This window comes from Stegodyphus dumicola, chromosome 6, assembly GCF_044657685.1.
Source record: "Stegodyphus dumicola isolate Sdum_Otavi_A_Nest chromosome 6, ASM4465768v1".
Taxonomy (NCBI): domain Eukaryota; kingdom Metazoa; phylum Arthropoda; class Arachnida; order Araneae; family Eresidae; genus Stegodyphus; species Stegodyphus dumicola.
In genome coordinates, this window is record NC_140773.1 from 214,401,202 (window position 1) to 214,423,028 (window position 21,827).

General features: G+C 33.1%; 1 protein-coding gene across 2 annotated transcripts in view; it reads left to right on the forward strand.

Annotated features, from left to right (window-relative positions):
* Window positions 1-21,827, forward strand: part of LOC118192800 (RAB6A-GEF complex partner protein 2) — a 42,653-nt gene that overhangs the window by 869 nt on the left and 19,957 nt on the right. For both annotated transcript variants that reach the window (XM_035363811.2, XM_035363812.2), the window contains exon 2: window positions 17,947-18,068. In XM_035363811.2, the coding sequence (XP_035219702.1) occupies window positions 17,947-18,068 (122 nt within the window). The remainder of the gene's footprint in view (window positions 1-17,946; window positions 18,069-21,827) is intronic.

Here is a 21,827-nt window from a genome sequence, read left to right on the forward strand (position 1 = left end):
TTTCACTTAAAAAAAAATCCACGAATTGCACAAAAATGGCATTGCACACTCTTTCAAATTTATCCATGTACACGTCGGCCTGTTTTCATTTTAAAAAAAATCCCAGAATTGCACAAACTCGCATTGCGCACTCCCTTTACTTTTTCCATGTTACACATCGATATATTTTCATTTAAAAAGTCGGTTGATATTTACATTATGGTAACTTGGCATTTTTTTGGCGAAAATTTGCCGACCAACTCTCCTACAGCAACCCTCTATTTTTTTTTTTTTCCCGCCGCCATTTTGTCTTCACGAAGTAAAGACATGTTTCTTTTCTTTTTATCTACTGAACACTTCTTCCAACAATCTACTAGCCGAATTACACTTATGCTAGAAATTTTATCTAACAAAACTGCTTAATCATGACAAATATTCACTGCAAAATTGGGAAAAAGTGCACAATACCATACTCCTTACGCGTTTTTCAAAATAGCACATACACATAAACCATGTACACGCCGACTTATTTTTACTTAAAAAAACATCCCAGAATTACACAAAAATGGCATTGCGCACACTCTTCACTATATCCATGTACACTGCTTTTTTCTCATAAATTAGAAAAATTTCACGAAAATACATGACAATTTTCTGAATCTTTAAACCCGGTAAAAAGAACATATATGAAATTACCTGATCGCGAAAAAGTTTATACCCTTTCCAAATATGAACATTTCCACATATAAAATAAATAAAATATCCAAAAGCTTTTACCTCTAAATCATCTATTATATTATACACGTCACCAACGAATTCATACCGCAAGCATTACAAATACTTAGTGTCAAATATAATTATTTCCATGCACGTTTATTTCATCTTAAACGTATACCAAATTCTTACAAACATAAAATTCACAAAATAACTATCATTTAATTAAAATATCACTAAACCATGTACATGTCGACTTATTTTTACTTAAAAAAACATCCCAGAATTGCACAAAAATGGCATTGCGCACACTCTTCACTATATCCATGTACACTGCTTTTTTCTCATAAATTAGAAAAATTTCACGAAAATGCATAACAATTTTCTGAATCTTTAAACGCGGTAAAAAGAACATATATGAAATTACCTGATCGCGAAAAAGTATATACCCTTTCCAAATATGAACATTTCCCCGTATAAAATAAATAAAATATCCAAAAACTTTTACCTCTACATTATCTATTATATTACAAACGTCACTAACTAATTCATACCTTTACTTCATTACAAATGGTTACAAATACTTAGTGTCAAATATTTAAATTATTTCCATGCACGTTTACGCAAATTACTTTACTTCCACCTTACATTTAGAACAATGCATAAAAATAATATCCTCAAATAATTAAAAATACTAAATTACCTATTCTTCTTCTGAATCTTGATTAAGTGTCCGATAAACTTTTCTTATTTCTGTTTCAGGATCTTTAAAATCATACTTATAGTTTACACCAAGGTACCAGGTAAAATAAATAACTTAATAAAACATCTTTACTTCTATCTTTCACAACCTTAAAGAAACACTTATTACCCCTTTCAATCCCACTAAATACCCATTTCGAATTCACTTTAGTTAGGGCCATGGGATCCAAAAATTAACAAACACTGTTTCACACAACACAGAATAAAGGCAAATACAAAATTTCCAGACTTTTTCCCGATTTCCCCCCTTTTCCGATTAAAGAACCGTAATTCGTCCATTAATATCACATTACATATCACATGATCTCTCATTTCCCTCACACAAAATAATGCGTAATTGGAACTGAGTACTGCTCACATTATTACCAAAGTCCCAGGTAGTAACCTTTATCGCCTCCAAAATGTCGCCAAACTACCAGTTACCATATTGTAAAGATCAGCCAAAAAGTCAAAGGAGCACCAAAGTCTACAATGTAGGCAAACAAAAAATACATAATCTCAATAAAATACATTTTAAACCAAAGAATAAAATAACATAAAAAAGGAAAAACATTTTATACATTTAACCCCTTCGAGCCGGGTAGCGAAAACGCGTGCTTATTGCGGAGGCCGGCAGTGTCTTCCGCGAGCGTCTCTCCAGGGCCTTGGGGATTTTTGCTACTAAGCCTGAATCCATGAAATTTCCGAAGTATCAACACATTGTTTAATAATGCTCTAAAGAGTATTTAAATGGCTTATGCTTTATAGATATTTTTATATATATACTTTAATTACCTTATTTCTTGTTTAAATGCATATTTTATACATTTTATTTTAATTACTCACCATTTTATGACTTTTAACATTATACATCTGAAAACTAAATATATTACTTAAAATTCTCTTTTCGTATGAAAAATTTGAAAACAGGGATCTACACACAGTCCTACATTACATTCCTTGCACTCGTAGTAACTCATTTGCCGTTTTGGAGGATTTTTCCGGGAATGTGAACAAACGAAGCATCGTCGTCTCATTTTCTTATCAGTCTCTTCTGAACAAAGTTTTGGAAAATGTCTTTCAGTTAATCTTTCAGAATCAATATCTGAAATATTTTGCATCATTTCTGCTATTTCATGCTCTGTTAAACATTTTCGACGCTTCGACATTGCAACGGTAAAAACATAAAGAATTCACGTCTAACAAGATATAATTATTTTATAAAAACTGAACTGTAAACTGAAATACTCAACGCTTTAGCGCATATAAAACTTCTACTTACAATAAACAACTACCACATGCGAATAAAGTGCGATTTAAAGAGACGTCATAAATCACGCCATTCGGAAACATTTAGTTCCCCGTTTGTTTATATAATCAAAAATTTGTGTATGTGAGTCATGCTTCTCTCATTTCGAGTAGAAGGTCTAATGTACATGTATCTGAAACCATATGGACATACAGTGCCATCTTGTGGCAGAAATTATAGTTTGAAAAACTTTCCAGGACGCTGGCACAAATACGTGACAGTAGGTAGTAAACGGGAAAATGCTCTGTCACACCTGCGTGTCGGCCGGTAGGTGAGTGTGTTTGTTGCTGGCACGTAGACGTGACAGTTGACGCAAAGGGGTTAAGCACTATCAAAAGCGAATATTCACTTACCATGATTTTCGAATTCGCTTTGTACACCCAGAGCCACGCAAAAATCAAAATATCAATCATACTCAAATGACTTTTTTCAAACCAGGTACTCTTTCTGATCGAACGCTTCACATAGTGACCATCTTAACACACACCACAAAAACGCTTACAAAATATCCCATGATTCAAAATTTCCCAGAATCATGCACCCAATTATGTCACAATAGGGTTTCCATAACATTCAACTACTCAGGCTACCATAAATGAAACAACAACTTGGCGATAAATCAAAGAATACTTCGCATTAATACAAGGGATACCTTAAAGTCTACTCTTAAAGTTAGCAGTGTACTACTCTACCACCGAAATCTTACGTGATGGCCGCTTTAACAAGGAAATATCGAATTTCATATCGGCTAAAATTTATTATATATATAAGGGGAGGTAGAAATTTCCAGTCTGCCATTAGTCCAGAGCAGCAGTTCTCAACCTTTTGACTAATGCGTACCATCTAAACAAAAATTGAAAACCTTTAGTATCACCACTCTTAAACAAAGTTCAAATCGCATAAATTAACGAGTGTTAGAGAAAAAAACTCGATCAGGATATTAATTTTTGAATTTAATAGTTAAAAATACTTTGCTTCTTTGTGCACCACCTTTTTTTCTCTTGTGTACCACCGGTTGAGAACCCCCTGGTCCAGAGCTTAATTTATAACATTAAAAGTATCCGAGACCTACGGAAGTATAATGGAAAAAGTAAACACACACATGCAAATATATAGATAGATAATAAAATGGCTAATCTTTGGAATATGTTAACAGGTAGTTTGGCGACATTTTGGTAAGGCGATAAAGATTACTAGCTAGGACTTTAGCAGTGTACATGAATAAAGTCAAGAGTGTGCGCAATGCCATTTTTGTGCAATTCTGGTATGTTTTTTTTAAGTGAAAATAGGTCAACGTGTACATGGATGAGTTCTGTGTACATGTGCAGTTCTTCTGTACATGTGCAGTTCTTAAAAACGCGGCAAGCAGTGGGCGATTCTGCACTTTCTCCCAATTTCGCACCTAATCTTGGTCATGATTAAGCACTTTTGTTCTATAAAAGTTCTAGCATAAGCGTAATTCAGCTAGCAGATTGTTGGAAAAAAAATGTTGAGTTTAAAAAAAAAAAAAAAAAAGCCTTTGCTTCGTGAAAACAAAATGGCATTCAAAAATAAACTAGCAGGTTGCTGTAGCAGGGTTGGTCGCCAAATTTTCGACAAAAAATCGCCAAGTTACCATAATTCAAAGATTAACCAATAAAATAATTAGTAGTTAAAGTAATAATTCAAAGAGATAAAAATTTAAGAAAAGATTAAACTAATGATAAACATTTAACTAATAAAATAACTGGACCTCATCTTATTTGGGTCTTACGCTAGAATTACAATTTTGCTCTAAAACTAAAAAATAGTTCTCTGACTCTGGCTGAATTTAAGCTTGAAATATACAGTATAGTGTACAATTTTAAGGGATGATAGAAATAAAAATGATTCTATTTCAAGCACACCATGAAAAGAATAAAATATTCCTATTTGGAGATAATGTTAATGATAACAGTATGAGAGTATCGAAGGATGTTTTAATGGAGATATGTTGATATGAAAACAAAGAGCTAACACCTTCTTATTGCAATGTCCAATATAATTTTAGACCCCAAGCAAAATCTATCAGGGAGAAAAGAATTGATTTTTAATGTTTACTTACAGTCAAAAGTCGTTAATTCGGACACCCATAATCCGGAATGATCTATAATCCGGACCTCAAAGCTACAAACTTTCTGCGCATGCGTCGCGTTCACGCATGCGCACAGGCGTTTACGAGAGCGCGTAAGACCCTTACGGCTGCGAATATGTTTGTGCGCATGCGCGTTTAAATTGTAACGGAGTTATACGCTAAGCTAAAGTTATCTAATTCAGTTAATGTTGCCGATTGCGTTGTTCCTTAATCTTCGAATTGGATCCGGCTTATTATTTTTTGCAGACTGTTAGAGCAATTTTATAAAAGTAAGCTTGAACTTTCGATTATGTCAAATAGAATTTCCGATATATATTTACTACAAAGCGAAAGTATGTTTTGAAATCCGAAATCTGTTTATCAATTTCACGCTGCTCTGCGGCAGAGGGTGGGGGCAAAACGTCATTATTAGATTATGATAGATTAGAAAGATTATGTCAAATAGAATTTCCCATATATATTTACTAATATGTAATTTGTATCTACAAAGCGAAAGCATGTTTTGAGATCCGAAATCTGTTTATCAATTTCACGCGGGGGATTGGAAGTTGATTTGTCAGCACTATCCTTATCTTCAGGGCAGATGTTTTTATTTTATTTGGTTTATAATTCCATACTAAGTGTAGTATTTCATTCTGTCTTTGATATGATTTAAATCAAGTTCCTCGTCATTATAATTCGCTTCCGATAGTGAAGAAAGTGACCCAGAGGTTATTGAAAACGAAAACATTTCGATTGACAAGTTAGTCAATATTCTCAACACAGCAATTATAGGACTTGAACAGCGGAACTTTGTAACTAAACAAGAAATTATGTCTGTTTAATAGAATTAAAGAGAAAGTATTATCACATGAAACGAAGCAACTTACATTGAAGGAAATGTTTAATAAAGTAAACAAATAAATATTGAGCTTTTTCTTTTTGTAAATTTTGATACCCTTTAGATCATAATTGTTCTTTATTTCATAAATTACGGTTTCATATTTTTAATTCTGTAATTTTTGCATGCCATCTTCCTGATTTAAACTGATGATCTATAATCCGGAAAAATCGATAATCCGGAATCGCCGAAGTCCCGACGAGTCCGGATTAACGACTTTTGACTGTATTATCAAAGTAAAACTTTTGAAATCCGAAACATTTTCAGCTGAAATTGTGGATTAATTACATAAAAGAAGTGCAGAGAACTTTAGTGCACTTTTTCTGGAATTATGATTTACCTCAAAAATCTCAAAGCATCAGAGTTGGCCTGCAGTGCTATTTAATCTGTGTGTTATTCAGCATCCATACCATGCCAAATGAATTTTTTTACATAACAGTAAATATGCCATTAATGATATGTATCCATTAAGTATAGTGTAAGTATCAAATCTTAATATTACATAATGTTATGGGTTACATTTCCGAATACTTATGTATTATTTCAACCCTCTTGGTGCAGTCTGGTAACTTTTTAGCACTCTTGCTGCAATAGATGAGATATCATGTCTTCTAAGATGATTCACTATCTACTATAGTCCTCGGTAAAAGTATAGTTTAGGGTACCCCCTGGCAATTTTTGGCGGTACATGGATACCGATTTTGTGCAATTCTTTGACTCGTTATTTTGGCTTGTGAAGCTATAATGAAGATATTCTCAGTGAATTATGCAGTGAATCGGTATGAATTGTGGAATGTGGTGTGAATTGTTAAGCCCGATTTTTTTTTACCCAGCATTGCCAGAACTCTATCAGTTGCAATGCTTACAAGTTTATTAATTGGCACATCAAAAGTTTTTGTTATCTAATCTAATGCATTTTTAATATCGACATCGTGAATTGGCTCTTGAAGTGTTACTAAATCTAATAATTCTTCTTTAACAACGGAGTCAGGTGAAACAAAATTTATGAAAACTGCCAATTGCGGAAGATCTGCGATATCTTCGATTCGTCAAGGGCTAAGCTGAATGCAATATAGTTCTACAAATCATTTTTAAAATTATATTCAAGAGATGTGTTGATTGCAGATATGTGTCATTCGGTTGTGTGTCTTGAGATGAGAATTTGAGAAACAATTTTGTGCAATGCTACGTTATTTGGATCTAAAACTTTAAGTACATCTTTGAAGTTTTTTTAATAAACACTCCCTTTCCACACAGGCGTCTTGCATGAGCAATATTCCAGGCAATAACAAAACTGGCTTCATCCACATTATTAGCTTGATTGCTAAAGGTCATCAAAATTGACTGTTGTGTATTTAAATTTGATTTTAAAGAAGCAAGTTTATCTGATCGTAACTTGGAACCTGGTGGATACCGATTAGAAAACTGAGTATGATTGGTTTCATAATGTCGACATAAATTGCTAGCTGCATAATTTTTGAACGTACAATTACAAATAACACATAATGCGAAACAAATTATAGTTAACTTACCAAAAATTCCAGATTACAAATTACATCCGTAGCAAGAGATACAACTTGTTTCCTCCAGATCACAATGTCAACTGTCTGTTGCAATGAAAGTTTAAAAATTCAAAATCGGTCTGGAGTTGGTCGATCATGTAGATCGTATATCGTCATTCGTCGAGAAGCAATCGGGCGGACAAGGCCTTGACTCCCATATGTTTCTCATAATTCACGAGGCAGTCAAAGAGGAAGAAAATCCGATGAACTGAACTGTTACTCCACTGTTTATGTCATTTGCGCAGTTTACAATGAGTCATATCGTTCTTAACTTGGATGGAAATAAAATTTTTTACAATGTTTTACTTAGTCTTTCACATTTGTTGACAGTGATTTAAAAGACATTTTGAAACACATACAGAACAATAATAATTTTTTAAATATAATAACACAAAAATGAACAGGGAAGTCGGGCACATTTATCAAGAGCCACAAATAATCCTTCAAAAAGCTGCATGTGGCTCGCGAGCCACAGCTTGGCCATCCCTGCTCTATACAGTGTTTTTCTGTGTTGCTGCAGCTTGTCCAGTGATTTATTTATTATCTTTTATGACGTTGATATTGGCCTTGACTCCCATATGTCAGTACCTCATACCTCAGTCCATGTTATGTTTATGCAAAAATTCTACTAGATGGCGCAAATCACACACTTCTGCTTCATCAAAGCCAGATCAATTAGATAAATTCTAAACTTAGGCAAGATTTACAATTTCTATTTTTAGTCCAAAGAGGCAATTTGCCTGAAGGACTATTAATTTCATTTTGGCATTTTGCCTTGATTCACTACAAGCATTGTTTCACTATTCATATTGTTGCCACCAAATACTATCACCCTGTATTATATTTAAAGAAATTAAATAATGAAGAATGCATAAATGTATGTATGTTTCTCACATTTTAGTTAAACAATGGTACCTAGAGCCATCAAATTTTGAGTAACGTTATCCTCCTGTGAATATGGGCATCTGGAAGCACAATTTCCAATATGCAGTCTCCTGCACTAGAGATAATTCCCCCCCCTCCCCGTATAGTATTGCCATCACTCACTTTGAAATCATTGAGTTTGTTAACCAAAAATTCGCATAAGTATTACAAAATATGAAATCAATAATAAAACAAATTCCAAATCCAGGCATACAGATGCCCATGCTCGGATCTAGACGTATGTTATTCAAAATTTGATGACTCTAGGTACCATGGTTTTATCACAATGCGAGAAACATACATGCATTTATGCAGATTTTTCATTGTTTAATTCCTTCAATTATAACACAGGGCTGTAATATTTGGGGGCAACAATTTGAAAAGTGAACCAATATTTATAGTGAACCAACGCAAAATGCAAAAACAAAATTAATATCCTTTCTGGTCTAAAAAGTTTTAATCAGTAATTTTTTATCCTTTGAAAACTTTTTTCACGCACTTTCAAACTTTCTCACACTTCTTACATTTTAAAACATTATTTAATTTTGTGACTAACAATCATAAATCCTTTTGAGAAATTTCCTTTAGATTATTTGAACCATGTTCTAAGATTTTTTTTCCTCTCTTTGATGATAATGAATGGATCTCTATTTATTGTGGTCATTTAAATATACCCAAGATTCATCTATTGTGACAAACTTTTCCATTTTTGTCCGAATATTTGTTTCTTATAGAGAATTCTGCAGCATGTTCTGCTTTCAGCGATATGTCATGAACAAAGAGGTTGCATATTATTTTTTTTCGCATTTTTAAGCTTCAAATCAGCATTAATCACTTTATTTACCGTTGACAATGAGCATTTTAATGATTATTCAAGTGTCCTTTTTGACTTCGCAATTCTTTTAACATTAGAGTTCTTAGCTTTGCAGCATTTGAAACAGTCCTTGTTTTCCTTGGATATGCATTTTGAACAATTTTTCTTCTCAAACCCAAACTTTGATGTTTTTCCCTTTCTTATTGACAGTATTATCTACCTTCGCTCTAGATACTGAAAAATGATAGATTTCACAGCACTTTTTAATAAATAAATAAAAATAACTTTCTTTGGAAAGAGCACAAACATAACCTTCCATCCAATGCTTCTTTAAAAGTGACATTTTGTATGAAACTAAAATTGTCCATTAGCAGACAATAATTTGTATTTTGAAAAATGTAGTTGTAGCTAAAAAGTTTTTTCTAAGCAGGCAATTTTTCTGATAGTAAAGCAAAGTCATCTAAAAAGTGTATGAACACCCTATGTATATAGATGTCAAGTTCACAAAGACGGTGATAATTTTGTTGCTGTTTTAAATGCCATGAAGGATTTTTGGCCACCAGAATGATTGGCACTAATTTTAATGAATTTGTTTTTCAAATAATCTCAAAGTTTGAGCTTGTATTTATTTCAGTTTTTTGTGTACTGTGTTGGTGCTGTGGATTATCTAATTAAATAGAGAGTGATCTGTTACTGTCTAGCTGATAAAGAGCATCAACCTTCCAGCAGAATACTTATATTTGGCACGGCATTTGTTAAAAAAAGAATCAGTTTTCATGGTTAAAGGGAAAATACGTAAGTCCCACATTTCCAAATCAAAATTTAACATGAGGGACTTATTTGATTTTACAATTAACTTCTCTTCATAACCATTTTCATAACCTTCGGTCATGGCATTGTTCGCCATGACCGAAGGGCTACAACTTGCCAGAATGACCAGAGTGACGACCCAGATGGTGTGTCTCAACACACAGTGCAACATACACTGCTGCATATGGGCCTACGGAGCTGGCTTCCAAATCGTGTCCCTGTGCTTATGGTACATCATCACCAACAGCATCTGCAGTGGACAAAGAAACTTGGGCCATCATAGAAGAATGGAAGCAAGTCGCCTGGTCCAACGAATCACATTTTCTGGTCAGTCATATTGATGATGGATTGCAAATATGTCAAGCCATGACATTCTCCTTCCCTGGTGTGTATTTAATAATAAGATTTTATTCTTGTCCATCTTATAAGCCATGGGGAAAGATTTTTTCCAGAATATAAACGATCAACGGCAGCATGGTCTGTCATTGGGGTGCTTTTGAAGTACACTCGAAATTTTTTTACAGCAAAGAGTATGATGAGAGTTTCCCATTCAATTGCTGTGTAGTTTCACTGAGTTGGATTCAACGTTTTACTAAAATAAACAATTGGCTGCCCATTTTGCGAAAGCATTAGGCCAACTGCATAGTTCGAAGCATTAGCAGGAATTTCTAAATTTTAGTCCCCTTTCAGGAATTTTAACACAGGAGCATTCATATACCTGCTTCAGCTGCTCAAATGCTGTATGTGCTCATGCCGATCACATGAATCAGTTTTCTTTTTAAAACCAGCGAAGGTTCTACTGTCTTTGCAAAATACCCAAAGGTGATGATAGTTTCTTTGCAGTGTTGTGAGGTGGATAATTTTTTATTGTTATAAATTTAGAATTTTCAGTCTCTGTGCCTTTTATTATTTTAAATTTTATATCCAAGGTATAAGTTCTTTAGCTACAAATTTGCGTTTTGTTCCCTTAAATCCATTTTTAAGAACAGATTAGTTATATTTAGATGTCAAAGTTAAGTGAAGGATTTGTTCTGATGGGATTCGTATTGAAATGTTTTCAAATTAAAATAACACACAGCTTAATAAATTTGTAGTTAATTAAAGTAGTGACCTTTCTCAATTAATTGCTTTTTGAGATTTTTACAACTGCAACCTATAATTTTTATAGCACTGGATTTTTAACTGGCTTCTCTATATTTTCTGCTACTGGTCCTGCAGTATTCTGATCACTGATCCTAGGTCTTTGAGACAGTATCTTTATTTTATACACAGCATAATAAATTATTTATTTTGTACATGGTTTAAATAATTAATTTTATACACATTGAAATTAAGCTTTAGATTGAGATCCTTAAATAGGCATATTATTTTGTTAAACATTTGGTTTCAATGATTCCTCATTCATGTTCAGTACATTTATTTCCATATATTTTAGAATACAAATACTTACATGTTAACTGATTGATCTATCTATCGGCTCTAAATGTTAATTATTCTAGAAACTGCTGATTTGTGCCTTTCTAGGCATATTTAAATTGCAGTGTCACTGACATTCAGTAACCCTATCCATTTAACTTCCCATGCAAGAAAAATAGTGTGCATATGATTTATCATTTTTAATATGATTTTTTCATTTTTAATAACTAATAATCATATTCTGTATTTTTAGAAACAGAATATTATAAATTATTTCAATTCATTTGGATTTTTTTAAAAAAACTTTCTACGCATGCGCCGCGTTGACACATGCGCATAGGCATTTACGTGTGCGCGTAAGACCTTTACGACTGCGCATTTGCGTGTGCGCAAGCGCAGAATACGTTTTTGCTTGCGCGTTGAATATATAATGGACAGTATAAGCTAAAATTATCTATTTCAGTTAATGTTGATGATTGCGTTGTTCCTTAATCTTCGAATTGGATGCGGCTTATTATTTTTTGCAGACTGTAAGAGCAATGTTATAAAAGTAAACTTGAACTTTCGATTATGTCAAATAGAATATCCAATGCTGGAGCTCCCAAAGGATCTACAAAATGAAAGTATGTTTTGATGTCCATCAAACAAAAAGTGGAATTGCTGCAAAAAATGGATAAAGATATGAAGAAGGTGACAGAGAGTTTAGTGAAAACGAAAAAATTTCGATTGACAAGTTAGTCGGTATTCTCGGCACGTTGAAAGAAATTCTCGCGCGTTGAAAGAAATGTTTAATAAAGTAAACAAATAAATATTAAGCTTCTTTTTTTGTAAATTTTGATACCCTTTAGATCATAATTGTTCTTTATTTCATAAATTACGGTTTCATATTTTTAATTTTAGAATTTCTGCATGCCATCTTACGAGATTTAAACTGATGATCTGTAATCCGGAAAAATCGATAATCCGGAATCGCCGAAGTCCCGACGAGTCCGGATTAACGACTTTTGACTGTATACATATACTGAAAAGCTATTACATTATGACCACCCATTACCAGCATTGAACTCGCTTGGAGACAAAACCTTTGTGTACGAGGCTGATGCTGGAACATATAAAGTGCCTAAGAACTGTTCTTTTGGCACATAGAATGTTTAGTGATGTAATGGAAAAAGTAGCTGATTTATCAAATTTCAATAAAGGTCAAATCATTATGGCTTGATGCCTAGGAACATCGATTTCAGAAACCCTGCATATGGTGGGCTGCTCATATGCAGCTACTGCAAGTACTTATTGAAAGTAGTGTATGGTTGGTAAAATTACAAATTGATGGTCAGCGATTTGTCAGCCACGGCACATTGATTCCAGAAGAGTGCAAAAACTGTCAGCATTGTTCGCCATGACCGAAGGGCTACAACTTGCCAGAATGACCAGAGTGGCGACCCAGATGGTGTGTCTCAACACACAGTGCAACATACACTGCTGCATATGGGCCTACGGAGCTGGCTTCCAAATCATGTCCCTGTGCTTATGGTACATCATCACCAACAGCATCTGCAGTGGACGAAGAAACTTGGGCCATCATAGAAGAATGGAAGCAAGTCGCCTGGTCTAACGAATCACATTTTCTGGTCAGTCACATTGATGATGGATTGCAAATATGTCAAGCCATGACATTCTCCTTCCCTGGTGTGTATTTAATAATAAGATTTTATTCTTGTCCATCTTATAAGCCATGGGGAAAGATTTTTTCCAGAATATAAATGATCAACGGCAGCATGGTCTGTCGTTGGGGTGCTTTTGAAGTACACTCGAAATTTTTTTACAGCAAAGAGTATGATGAGAGTTTCCCATTCAATTGCTGTGTAGTTTCACTGAGTTGGATTCAACGTTTTACTAAAATAAACAATTGGCTGCCCATTTTGCGAAAGCATTAGGCCAACTGCATAGTTCGAAGCATTAGCAGGAATTTCTAAATTTTAGTCCCCTTTCAGGAATTTTAACACAGGAGCATTCATATACCTGCTTCAGCTGCTCAAATGCTGTATTTGCTCATGCCGATCACATGAATCAGTTTTCTTTTTAGAACCAGCGAAGGTTCTACTGTCTTTGCAAAATACCCAAAGGTGATGATAGTTTCTTTGCAGTGTTGTGAGGTGGATAATTTTTTATTGTTATAAATTTAGAATTTTCAGTCTCTGTGCCTTTTATTATTTTAAATTTTATATCCAAGGTATAAGTTCTTTAGATACAAATTTGCGTTTTGAGGCATTTACTTTGAGGTCAGCTTCATTTAGTAAGGAAAATACTTATAAATGTTTGACATGTTCATCAATAGTTTTACTTGTAATGATTACATATTATGAGATATATAAAAGTAGTTTTATTTAGGATGGGTCTTAAAACTATGTCCATCATTCTCTGAAATGTTGCCGGAGCTCCACATAAAACAAACGACATTATCAAAAATGCCTGATTTTGTAATAAAAGTTTTGTTTTCCTACATCTTTGAGCTTTACTGCAATCTAGAAAGAGCCTGATGTCAAATCAAGTGTGGTTGTGTAATTTGTAGTTTTAAATTCTTGAATAATTTCATTTATAATTGGCAGGGGATACACTGCATATTTTGCTGTACTATTTAATTTTCGGTGGTGAATGGCAAATTGCCATGATTTTAGATCTGAAGGTGGAAAGTAATTCTTTTTTTGGCATAAGACTACTAGACTTGTATAAGGGCTACTTGTTGAGATAATAATTTTTTGGTCAAGCATGTCTTTTATGTGCTGTTCAATAATGTTTTTTTTTAACTTGATCATATTTATAAGGTTTATTTTTCAGGAACTACTCTCATATACTCCCTCAGTTGGCGACAAATTTCTCGCCAAACATTTTTGGCAAGAAACACCATGCTACCATATTACTAACTAAATTTTTTGTCTACATTTGAAACTTTAAGCCTAAAATGTCTGCAAAAGTGGGATTTTTGCATGTGCAAAAACCACGTTTTGAACACACAATTTAAGCAAAAAATCCGAAACAAAAACAAAAAATTTAGATAGCAAAAATGTAAAGTTTCTAACCAAAAATATTTGACAAGAATCCATGTACTCAGTGATATTCTTTGACTTAAAAAAAAAAATCACAGAACTGTACAGTCTATGCAGCAAGGAATCTACGAACTACACACACGTTGCTTAAATAAATTAACATAACAACCATAAATTTCAAAGAATACCATTTACACAGCATTGTGTCATCTATGAATTGCACAATCTAGGCAGTGAAGGAATGTACGAACTACGCACACCTCGCTTTAATAAATTAATACAACAACAGTAAATTTCAAGAATACCGTGTACGCAACATTTTGTTTCAACTCTAAAAATCATCTACGAATTGCACAATCTAGGCATTACGCACTAATCAACAAAATAAATTAAAATAAATTTCAATTAACTAAATTCAACTAATAAATTTCAACTAAATAAATTCAACTAAATAAAATATAATAAAATTCAACTAAAATAAATTAAAAAAAAAAAAAAAAAAACAATAATGACAGAAATTCATACTAAAAAACAATGAACAAAACATTCTACAAAATAAGAATAAAATAAAATGCACTTACCATGAAGGAATGCTTCTTTGAACAGCAGAAATACCAATTTCATGCTGCCTTTAACATGCCGCCATGTAATCACTATCATATTTATATGACAACCAGACTCACTATCCATAAAATTGATACTTTCTTTCATAAATAAATATTCAAAACCTTTGTTTCCTTGTAGGATTTCCAGCCATCCGGAAAAATATTTGTACCGGGCTTCTCATATCAGCTCCACATTTCGGACACGCCAAACCCACTTCAGAAGTCCTGACTCCCACAGAAATTCCAAAAATACACTTTGATCCACATAAACACACACGTGAACAAAAGACCTGTTAACAATTCCAACATGGTACCTTTTAATACTAAATTTACTTTGCACACAGTCTAAAATACAAGACTGAAATTTTCCCACCACGTCTTTCATTGCAACATTCCATTTCAAAATGTGCACGACAGGAACCAACGTGAAAATAAAACCATTACAGTGAAAGAGTAAGTTTCAACATCAAAAGGGTTGCCATTGAAACAACATCTTCCCCAAAACCATCGCAGAATACCCAATCGTGCCAAAAACCAGTGCAGAACACATATTGCCTCATTTGGCGACCTGAGGGCACATATAAAAGTAGTACCATTTTTCAGAAAGGCGGCACTTCCTTTGTCAGTAGCATATGTAATAAGCTGGCAAAAGCCATGCTTAGAATCAAATAATTTATAAAACTTCCTTTCCACACCTTCAGTCTTTTTCTTCTCCTCTTCCAGCTGGTGATCTAATTGGATTTTCAGTGTTGCACCCACTCCTTCATGCAACTGTAGAGTAGAATTCTTAAAATTTCATGCCTGCCATGTGCAAAAAGTCATCTCCCAGAATTACTGACGATAATAAATCTTTTACTATAAGAAAAATAATTTTTTATGCTCATTCTTAATTTGAACGTGTAAGCCCACTTTCCCGAGACATTCGCATTTTTTCCTTTGAGTCATGATTATTTTCTACCCCAAAAGTTTAAAAATTCTGTGCGTCCTGAAGTGTTTCTTGAAAAATTTTTGTGACAAGAAACTGCACTGCACCCTTTTATCCAATAATGCAGTTGTCAGAATATTATTCAGTAATATCTGAATTTCAGGTAAAGCCAAATCTTGCACAATGACCGTATTCAGTTTTAACTACTAAGAGATTTTGCTTCAGGGGGGGTGACCCTCTTCTAGGACACTCTAATTAGTTTAAATTACTTTTCTTTTCAGCCCCTTCTTTTTTTTTTTTTTTTTTGTTGTTTCTTTTGGCAATCGCCAAATGCTTTTTTTGTGACTCTTATTTCTACTACCACTTTTTTTTTTTTTATCGTATCAGCTGCCTATAAGGATACTGTCTATTCTGTGGTTTTTGTTAGGGTGAAAATCTCAAGTACTGGTTGTGGCCAAAACTTGCTGTACGTGCTCTCTCAGAGTCTCGCCGGCTTTCAAACTTCACAGCAAGTTGAAACAGGCGTTAAAGCATATTTGGGTTCCTGACTTCCATATAGGAATAGATAGGAGGAAGCAGACACGTTAGAATAACTTCAATTAATTCAACATCTGGCTTCTGTCCATACAATAAGTTGAATATTTGGGTTTTACGTAGACCGAAATCCATTAATTCTTCCTCCTTCCTTTGATATACACTGAAGAGGTCCGATTCCAGCTTGGTGCTGTCTTTCACAACTGGAAAGGTGTTTTTGAATGTCTCCCAGCCATCTGTTTAGGAACCTGGATCACCGAGCAGGAACTTTCCAATCCTCTTGTACCAGCTGAGTGCTTGTTCCTTTAAGTTCGCTGTGGTGATAGTGACTTTCTGTAGTTCCAGAACAGGATGTAGTGTGGAGTTCCAATTGCTCCTGGAAATTCATTATGGAACCTTTTCCTACAAATGTATCCGCTGGATTCATTGCAGTTCACATTATCTCACCAATGAACCCGAAACGTGAACTTTCCGGATTCCAGAGACATGGTCCGTAAATTTCTTATTGGGCACCAGTATAAAGTTTCAGTTAATTTACATGTCCTTGGTTATTAGAACTTTAGTGAAGTGTCTAGCAACTATTCGCTGGTTTTCTTACAGCTGTAAAATATAAGTTCAAAGAAGGGTTAAAACACTCTTTTATTCACTCAAAAGGTACTTTAGACATCCCCTCTCTGGCCTACAGAAAAGCCTCCACTTGGGCTTTAACTTAAGATAAAAAATAAAGAATTAAACTAATTCTAAATAGCTAAACTGTAGCTGAAGCTGTGCAAAAATAACTAACCGAGTTGGCCTGTAATTAAACCTCACCAGCAAATACTAACAGGCACATAAGACTATGGCCAGACGTAGTAGGATAGGTTTAAAGTAATGACGTGGCCTGAAGGCAGAACGTGCTCTACTGAGAACTTCTGAGCTCTTCTGCAGAAGTGACTGTACTTCCCATTAAATACTGGTTCTACTTCATTTACATTAAACGTGATACTGAAATCTCATTCTGGCAGGGAGTTGTAGGTGAAAAATAAGAATTTATTGGAAAGAGTTCCAAAATTAAAAGTAACTATTAGAAAATTTAAAAAATCCCTATATCCTCTATTACAAAGTTTCTGAAGTAAGGAAGCTTTTTTGCAAAAATTTTTTAATGAGCTCAAAATAAATAAAATAAGAAAAGGGGGAATTAATTTTTTTGTGCGGTTTGTTAAATTGGGATAAAATGTATGCTAAATCAATATTTCTTACTCTACTCTTACAGGGAAATGCAAAAAATTCATTAAAATTAGAAAATTGTTAATTTCATGTTTGGTAAATCAAGGTTCAATTGTATATAGGCAATAAATCAAATTTGTTCTTATCCCTCTCATTTTTATTATTGTATTTAGCTTTTTATAAACTAATTTTAACAAAGATATATTGTTTGAAAAAACAATATTATTTAATTAATTTTCTGAGATGTCAAAAATTATATTTTTTTATTTTATATATAGTTTTCACAGTCATATAATGTGGTTTTTTAAATATAAAAAGGCATTTTAAAGCTATATAACTGCTTGAAGTAATTCATTTCTCTCTTTATCAGATGATAGAAGTTCATGCAAGATTACCACATGGATCTGTTTTTCTTGCTGGCGAAGTGGTTGAATGCCATGTCACATTTCGAAGCCCTTTTAAATATTCTCAGAAACAGAGTCACTCTAATAAGTAAGTTGATTTGCACTGAATCATTTTTAGATATGCGTAAACTCTGATAATTGAAACTAAAAGAGCATTTTTTTCTCTCTATAGTGGGCTTAGCTAGGGAAAAAAAAAAAAAATATATATATATATATATATATATATATATATATATATATACAGTCAAAAGTCTTTAATTCGGACACCCATAATCCGAAATGATCTATAATCCGGACCTCAAAGCTACAAACTTTCTGTGCGTGCGTCGCGTTGACGCATGCGCATAGGCGTTTATGTGCACGCGTAAGACCTTTACGGCTGCGAATATGCTTGTGCGCATGCTCACAAAACGTTTACGCATGCGCATTTAATGTATAACGGACGGTGTAAGCTAAGCTAAAATTATCTAATTCAGTTAATGTTGCAGATTGCGTTGTTCCTTAATCTTCGAATTGGATCCGGCTTATTATTTTTTGCAGACTGTTAGAGCAATTTTATAAAAGTAAGCTTAAACTTTCGATTATATCAAATAGAATTTCCGATATATATTTGTTAATATGTAAGGATCTAAAGCGAAAGTATGTTTCGAAATCCGAAATCTGTTTATCAATTTCACGCTGCTCGGCGGGGGAAACTCCGCGGCGCGCAATGAATTGGAAGTTGATCTGTCAGCACTATCCTTATCTTCAGGGCAGATGTTTTTATTTTATGCGGCTTATAATTCCTTACCAAATGTAGTATTTCATCTCGATGTACTCCGTCTTTGATACAATTTAAAACAAGTTCCTCGTCATTATAATTCGTTTCCGATAGTGAAGAAAGTGACAGAGGTTATTGAAAACGAAAAAATTTTAATTGACAAATTAGTCGGTATTCTCGACACAGCAATTATAGGACTTGAGCAGCGGAACTTTGTAACTAAACAAGAAAATATGTATGTTTAATAGAATTAAAGAGAAAGTATTATCACATGAAACGAAGCAACTTAAACAACTTACATTGAAAGAAATGTTTAATAAAGTAAACAAATAAATATTAAGCTTTTTCTTTTTGTAAATTTTGATACCCTTTAGATCATAATTGTTCTTTATTTCATAAATTACGGTTTCATATTTTTAATTTTGTAATTTCTGCATGCCATCTTACCAGATTTAAACTGATGATCTATAATCCGGAAAAATCGATAATCCGGAATCGGCGAAGTCCTGACGAGTCCGGATTAATGACTTTTGACTGTATATATATATTTTTTTTCTGGCTCCCTATTCACTGTTTCATACAAAAAAGCAATTTGTTCAATATTTAGACAATTAATTTAATATATATGCATAAACAAGCAATAATACTGCATATATATATATATATTGTAGATACATTAGAGGAGGGTAATTTGGAAGACAGAGAGATGAAAAATTAGCAATGCCTTCACTGGGAATCGAACCACAGGCCTCTGGAATCCGCGCCTTCAGCGTGCAGATCACCACATCATGAAGGCATGTCGAGAAGGCGTGAGAAATACCTTATATACTCCCCCTTTTAAAGGGCAACTGGGGTTTTTAGGGGGCCCAGTCATCAAATCTTGGGTGAGGAGAATCATCATTCAACACCCTTTTTTTAGTTCGAGTGCCACTGTAGAGACATTAGGAAACTAATTTGGAACTAATTTGAAAAACTAATTTGGAAGCTGGAGAGATGAAAAATTAGCAACGCCTTTGCCAGGAATCGAACTGCAGACCTCTGGAATATGCTTCCAGCGTGCAGATCTCCACACCAAGAAGGCGGGAGAAATCCCTTATAATGTAAAGTAATTAAAAGTATTAATATGTATGTATATAATATACACACACATACAAATGAATGAATGCAAAGTAAAAGAAAAAAAGTTCAAAACCTAGTCCTAAATCTAATAAACAAAAGGAAAGTAAGACTATATATATAATTAGAAAACTTTCTATATACCATCTCCAAGGCAGTTCAATTAAAACCATGAATTATTGTAATAAAAAACATTTTGTGTCCAGTATTTATATATATAAATATATACACATATATAGCTTTTAAATAATTTTTACTACAATAGAAATCTAAATAACATATTTTTTCTACAATAAAATTCTAAATAACTTTAAATACTGACTGAAAATACTGTTTAAAATACTGACTAAAATTTATTCCAATAATTCATAAACAGCTTGTGGTTAAATGTGAAACACAGCCATTGAAACAAGCTAAGCACTGTATTTTCTTAGCAATCATGACTATATGCATATGCATGTGCTTTCATAATGGATATAACTAAATGGAAGGAGATGATAATAAATAATGGTCATCTTCAGAACCTCATGGTGTATTCCTAGGTTATGTGCCATTCCAGGAATTACACCTTTCTTAACTGATATATTCCCCATGATGGGATAATTTATTCCCCATAAAATATATCAGCAGAGGACCATGGCTGCCAGTCACTCATCTGACTCCTTCTCTACCCTTAAGTACACTGACTTTTCTTATTTAATTTTTCTCAGTTTTGCTTTTAAGTCTTGTTAGTGAAATTCATCATAGCTATTGTATTCAATCATTTTTCAGTTATATTACTATTACCTCCAAGTATAAGCGTAATGATGCTTTCAGTGCTTCTAAAGAGAAGCCTTGATTTCTTATCTATTAAAGCAAACATTTAGGAAAGTAAATTTTGCATTATTGTATTAATAGTGCAGTATTCAAATCTCTTGCTGATTTTATCTCAAGAAAATTCAGTGTGTATTTAATATTAATTTTTTGTATCATCAAATTTGGTATGCAATTAACCATCTAAGACCAACGCCTAACATAAAAAATATTGTAAATGCTATCAATATTTTAAAACATTATACTGTAAGAAAAGAAAACAGAGAAGATTACTCATCTTTAATTGAGGTGAGAAACATTTTGTAAAAAGAGGTAAATATTGCACATTAATGATTTGATTATTTTCTTTGAAAATGAATATTTACAAGATGCAAAGTAAATAGATTTTTTTTCGGTTATTTTGAATTGATTTAGAATTAAGAATGCTTTCTTAAATCTGTTCTTTTCTTTTCATTATAAGTACTTATTTGAGATAAAGTAAACAATAAGTTGTTATTGTATTTAATGACTGGATTAACTTCCTTATTAAAATCCTTATTTTCGGAGAACTCATGAGGGTATATTAAATCAATTTTGATTATAATGATAACTCATTTTAACATTTTTATTTTGGGGCATGTAAAGAATCATGTTAAATAATGAGCTAACTCATATTTATGGCTACAAGTTGTTTGTAATTATATTTTTAATTTGAAAGATATGCCTCAAAAGTTTTTCATCTTCTATAAATCTTTGAACTGTCGTAAATTACATGGACTACAATAATAGAGGTGTAGTTTCTATTACATCATATTATATTGATTTTTTTCACTGCTTTTAGAACTGACTTCTATTCTGAGTTCATCTTAAGGATTTCTTATACAAGTGACTGTTATTATAACAACTCTTCATTTTCTACAAAAAAAGAATGTTATGACTAGTAGCCTTGTAATTAAAGTAGATTTAATTGTAATTTTACCAGCTGTAGACATTTTCTGAGGATCCTTTGAGTTGAAAAATCATTATAATGATTAGTCATAGTACCTTGTGTTGATTTTATGTAACATTTGAATTTTCCTGAAGCTTATCATTTTTTGTTCTTTATTTTCAAATCGGCATTATGATGTCCTTTTCTTTCTTTTATTGAACCACTGCAACTTTTTGCATTTCTTATAATTA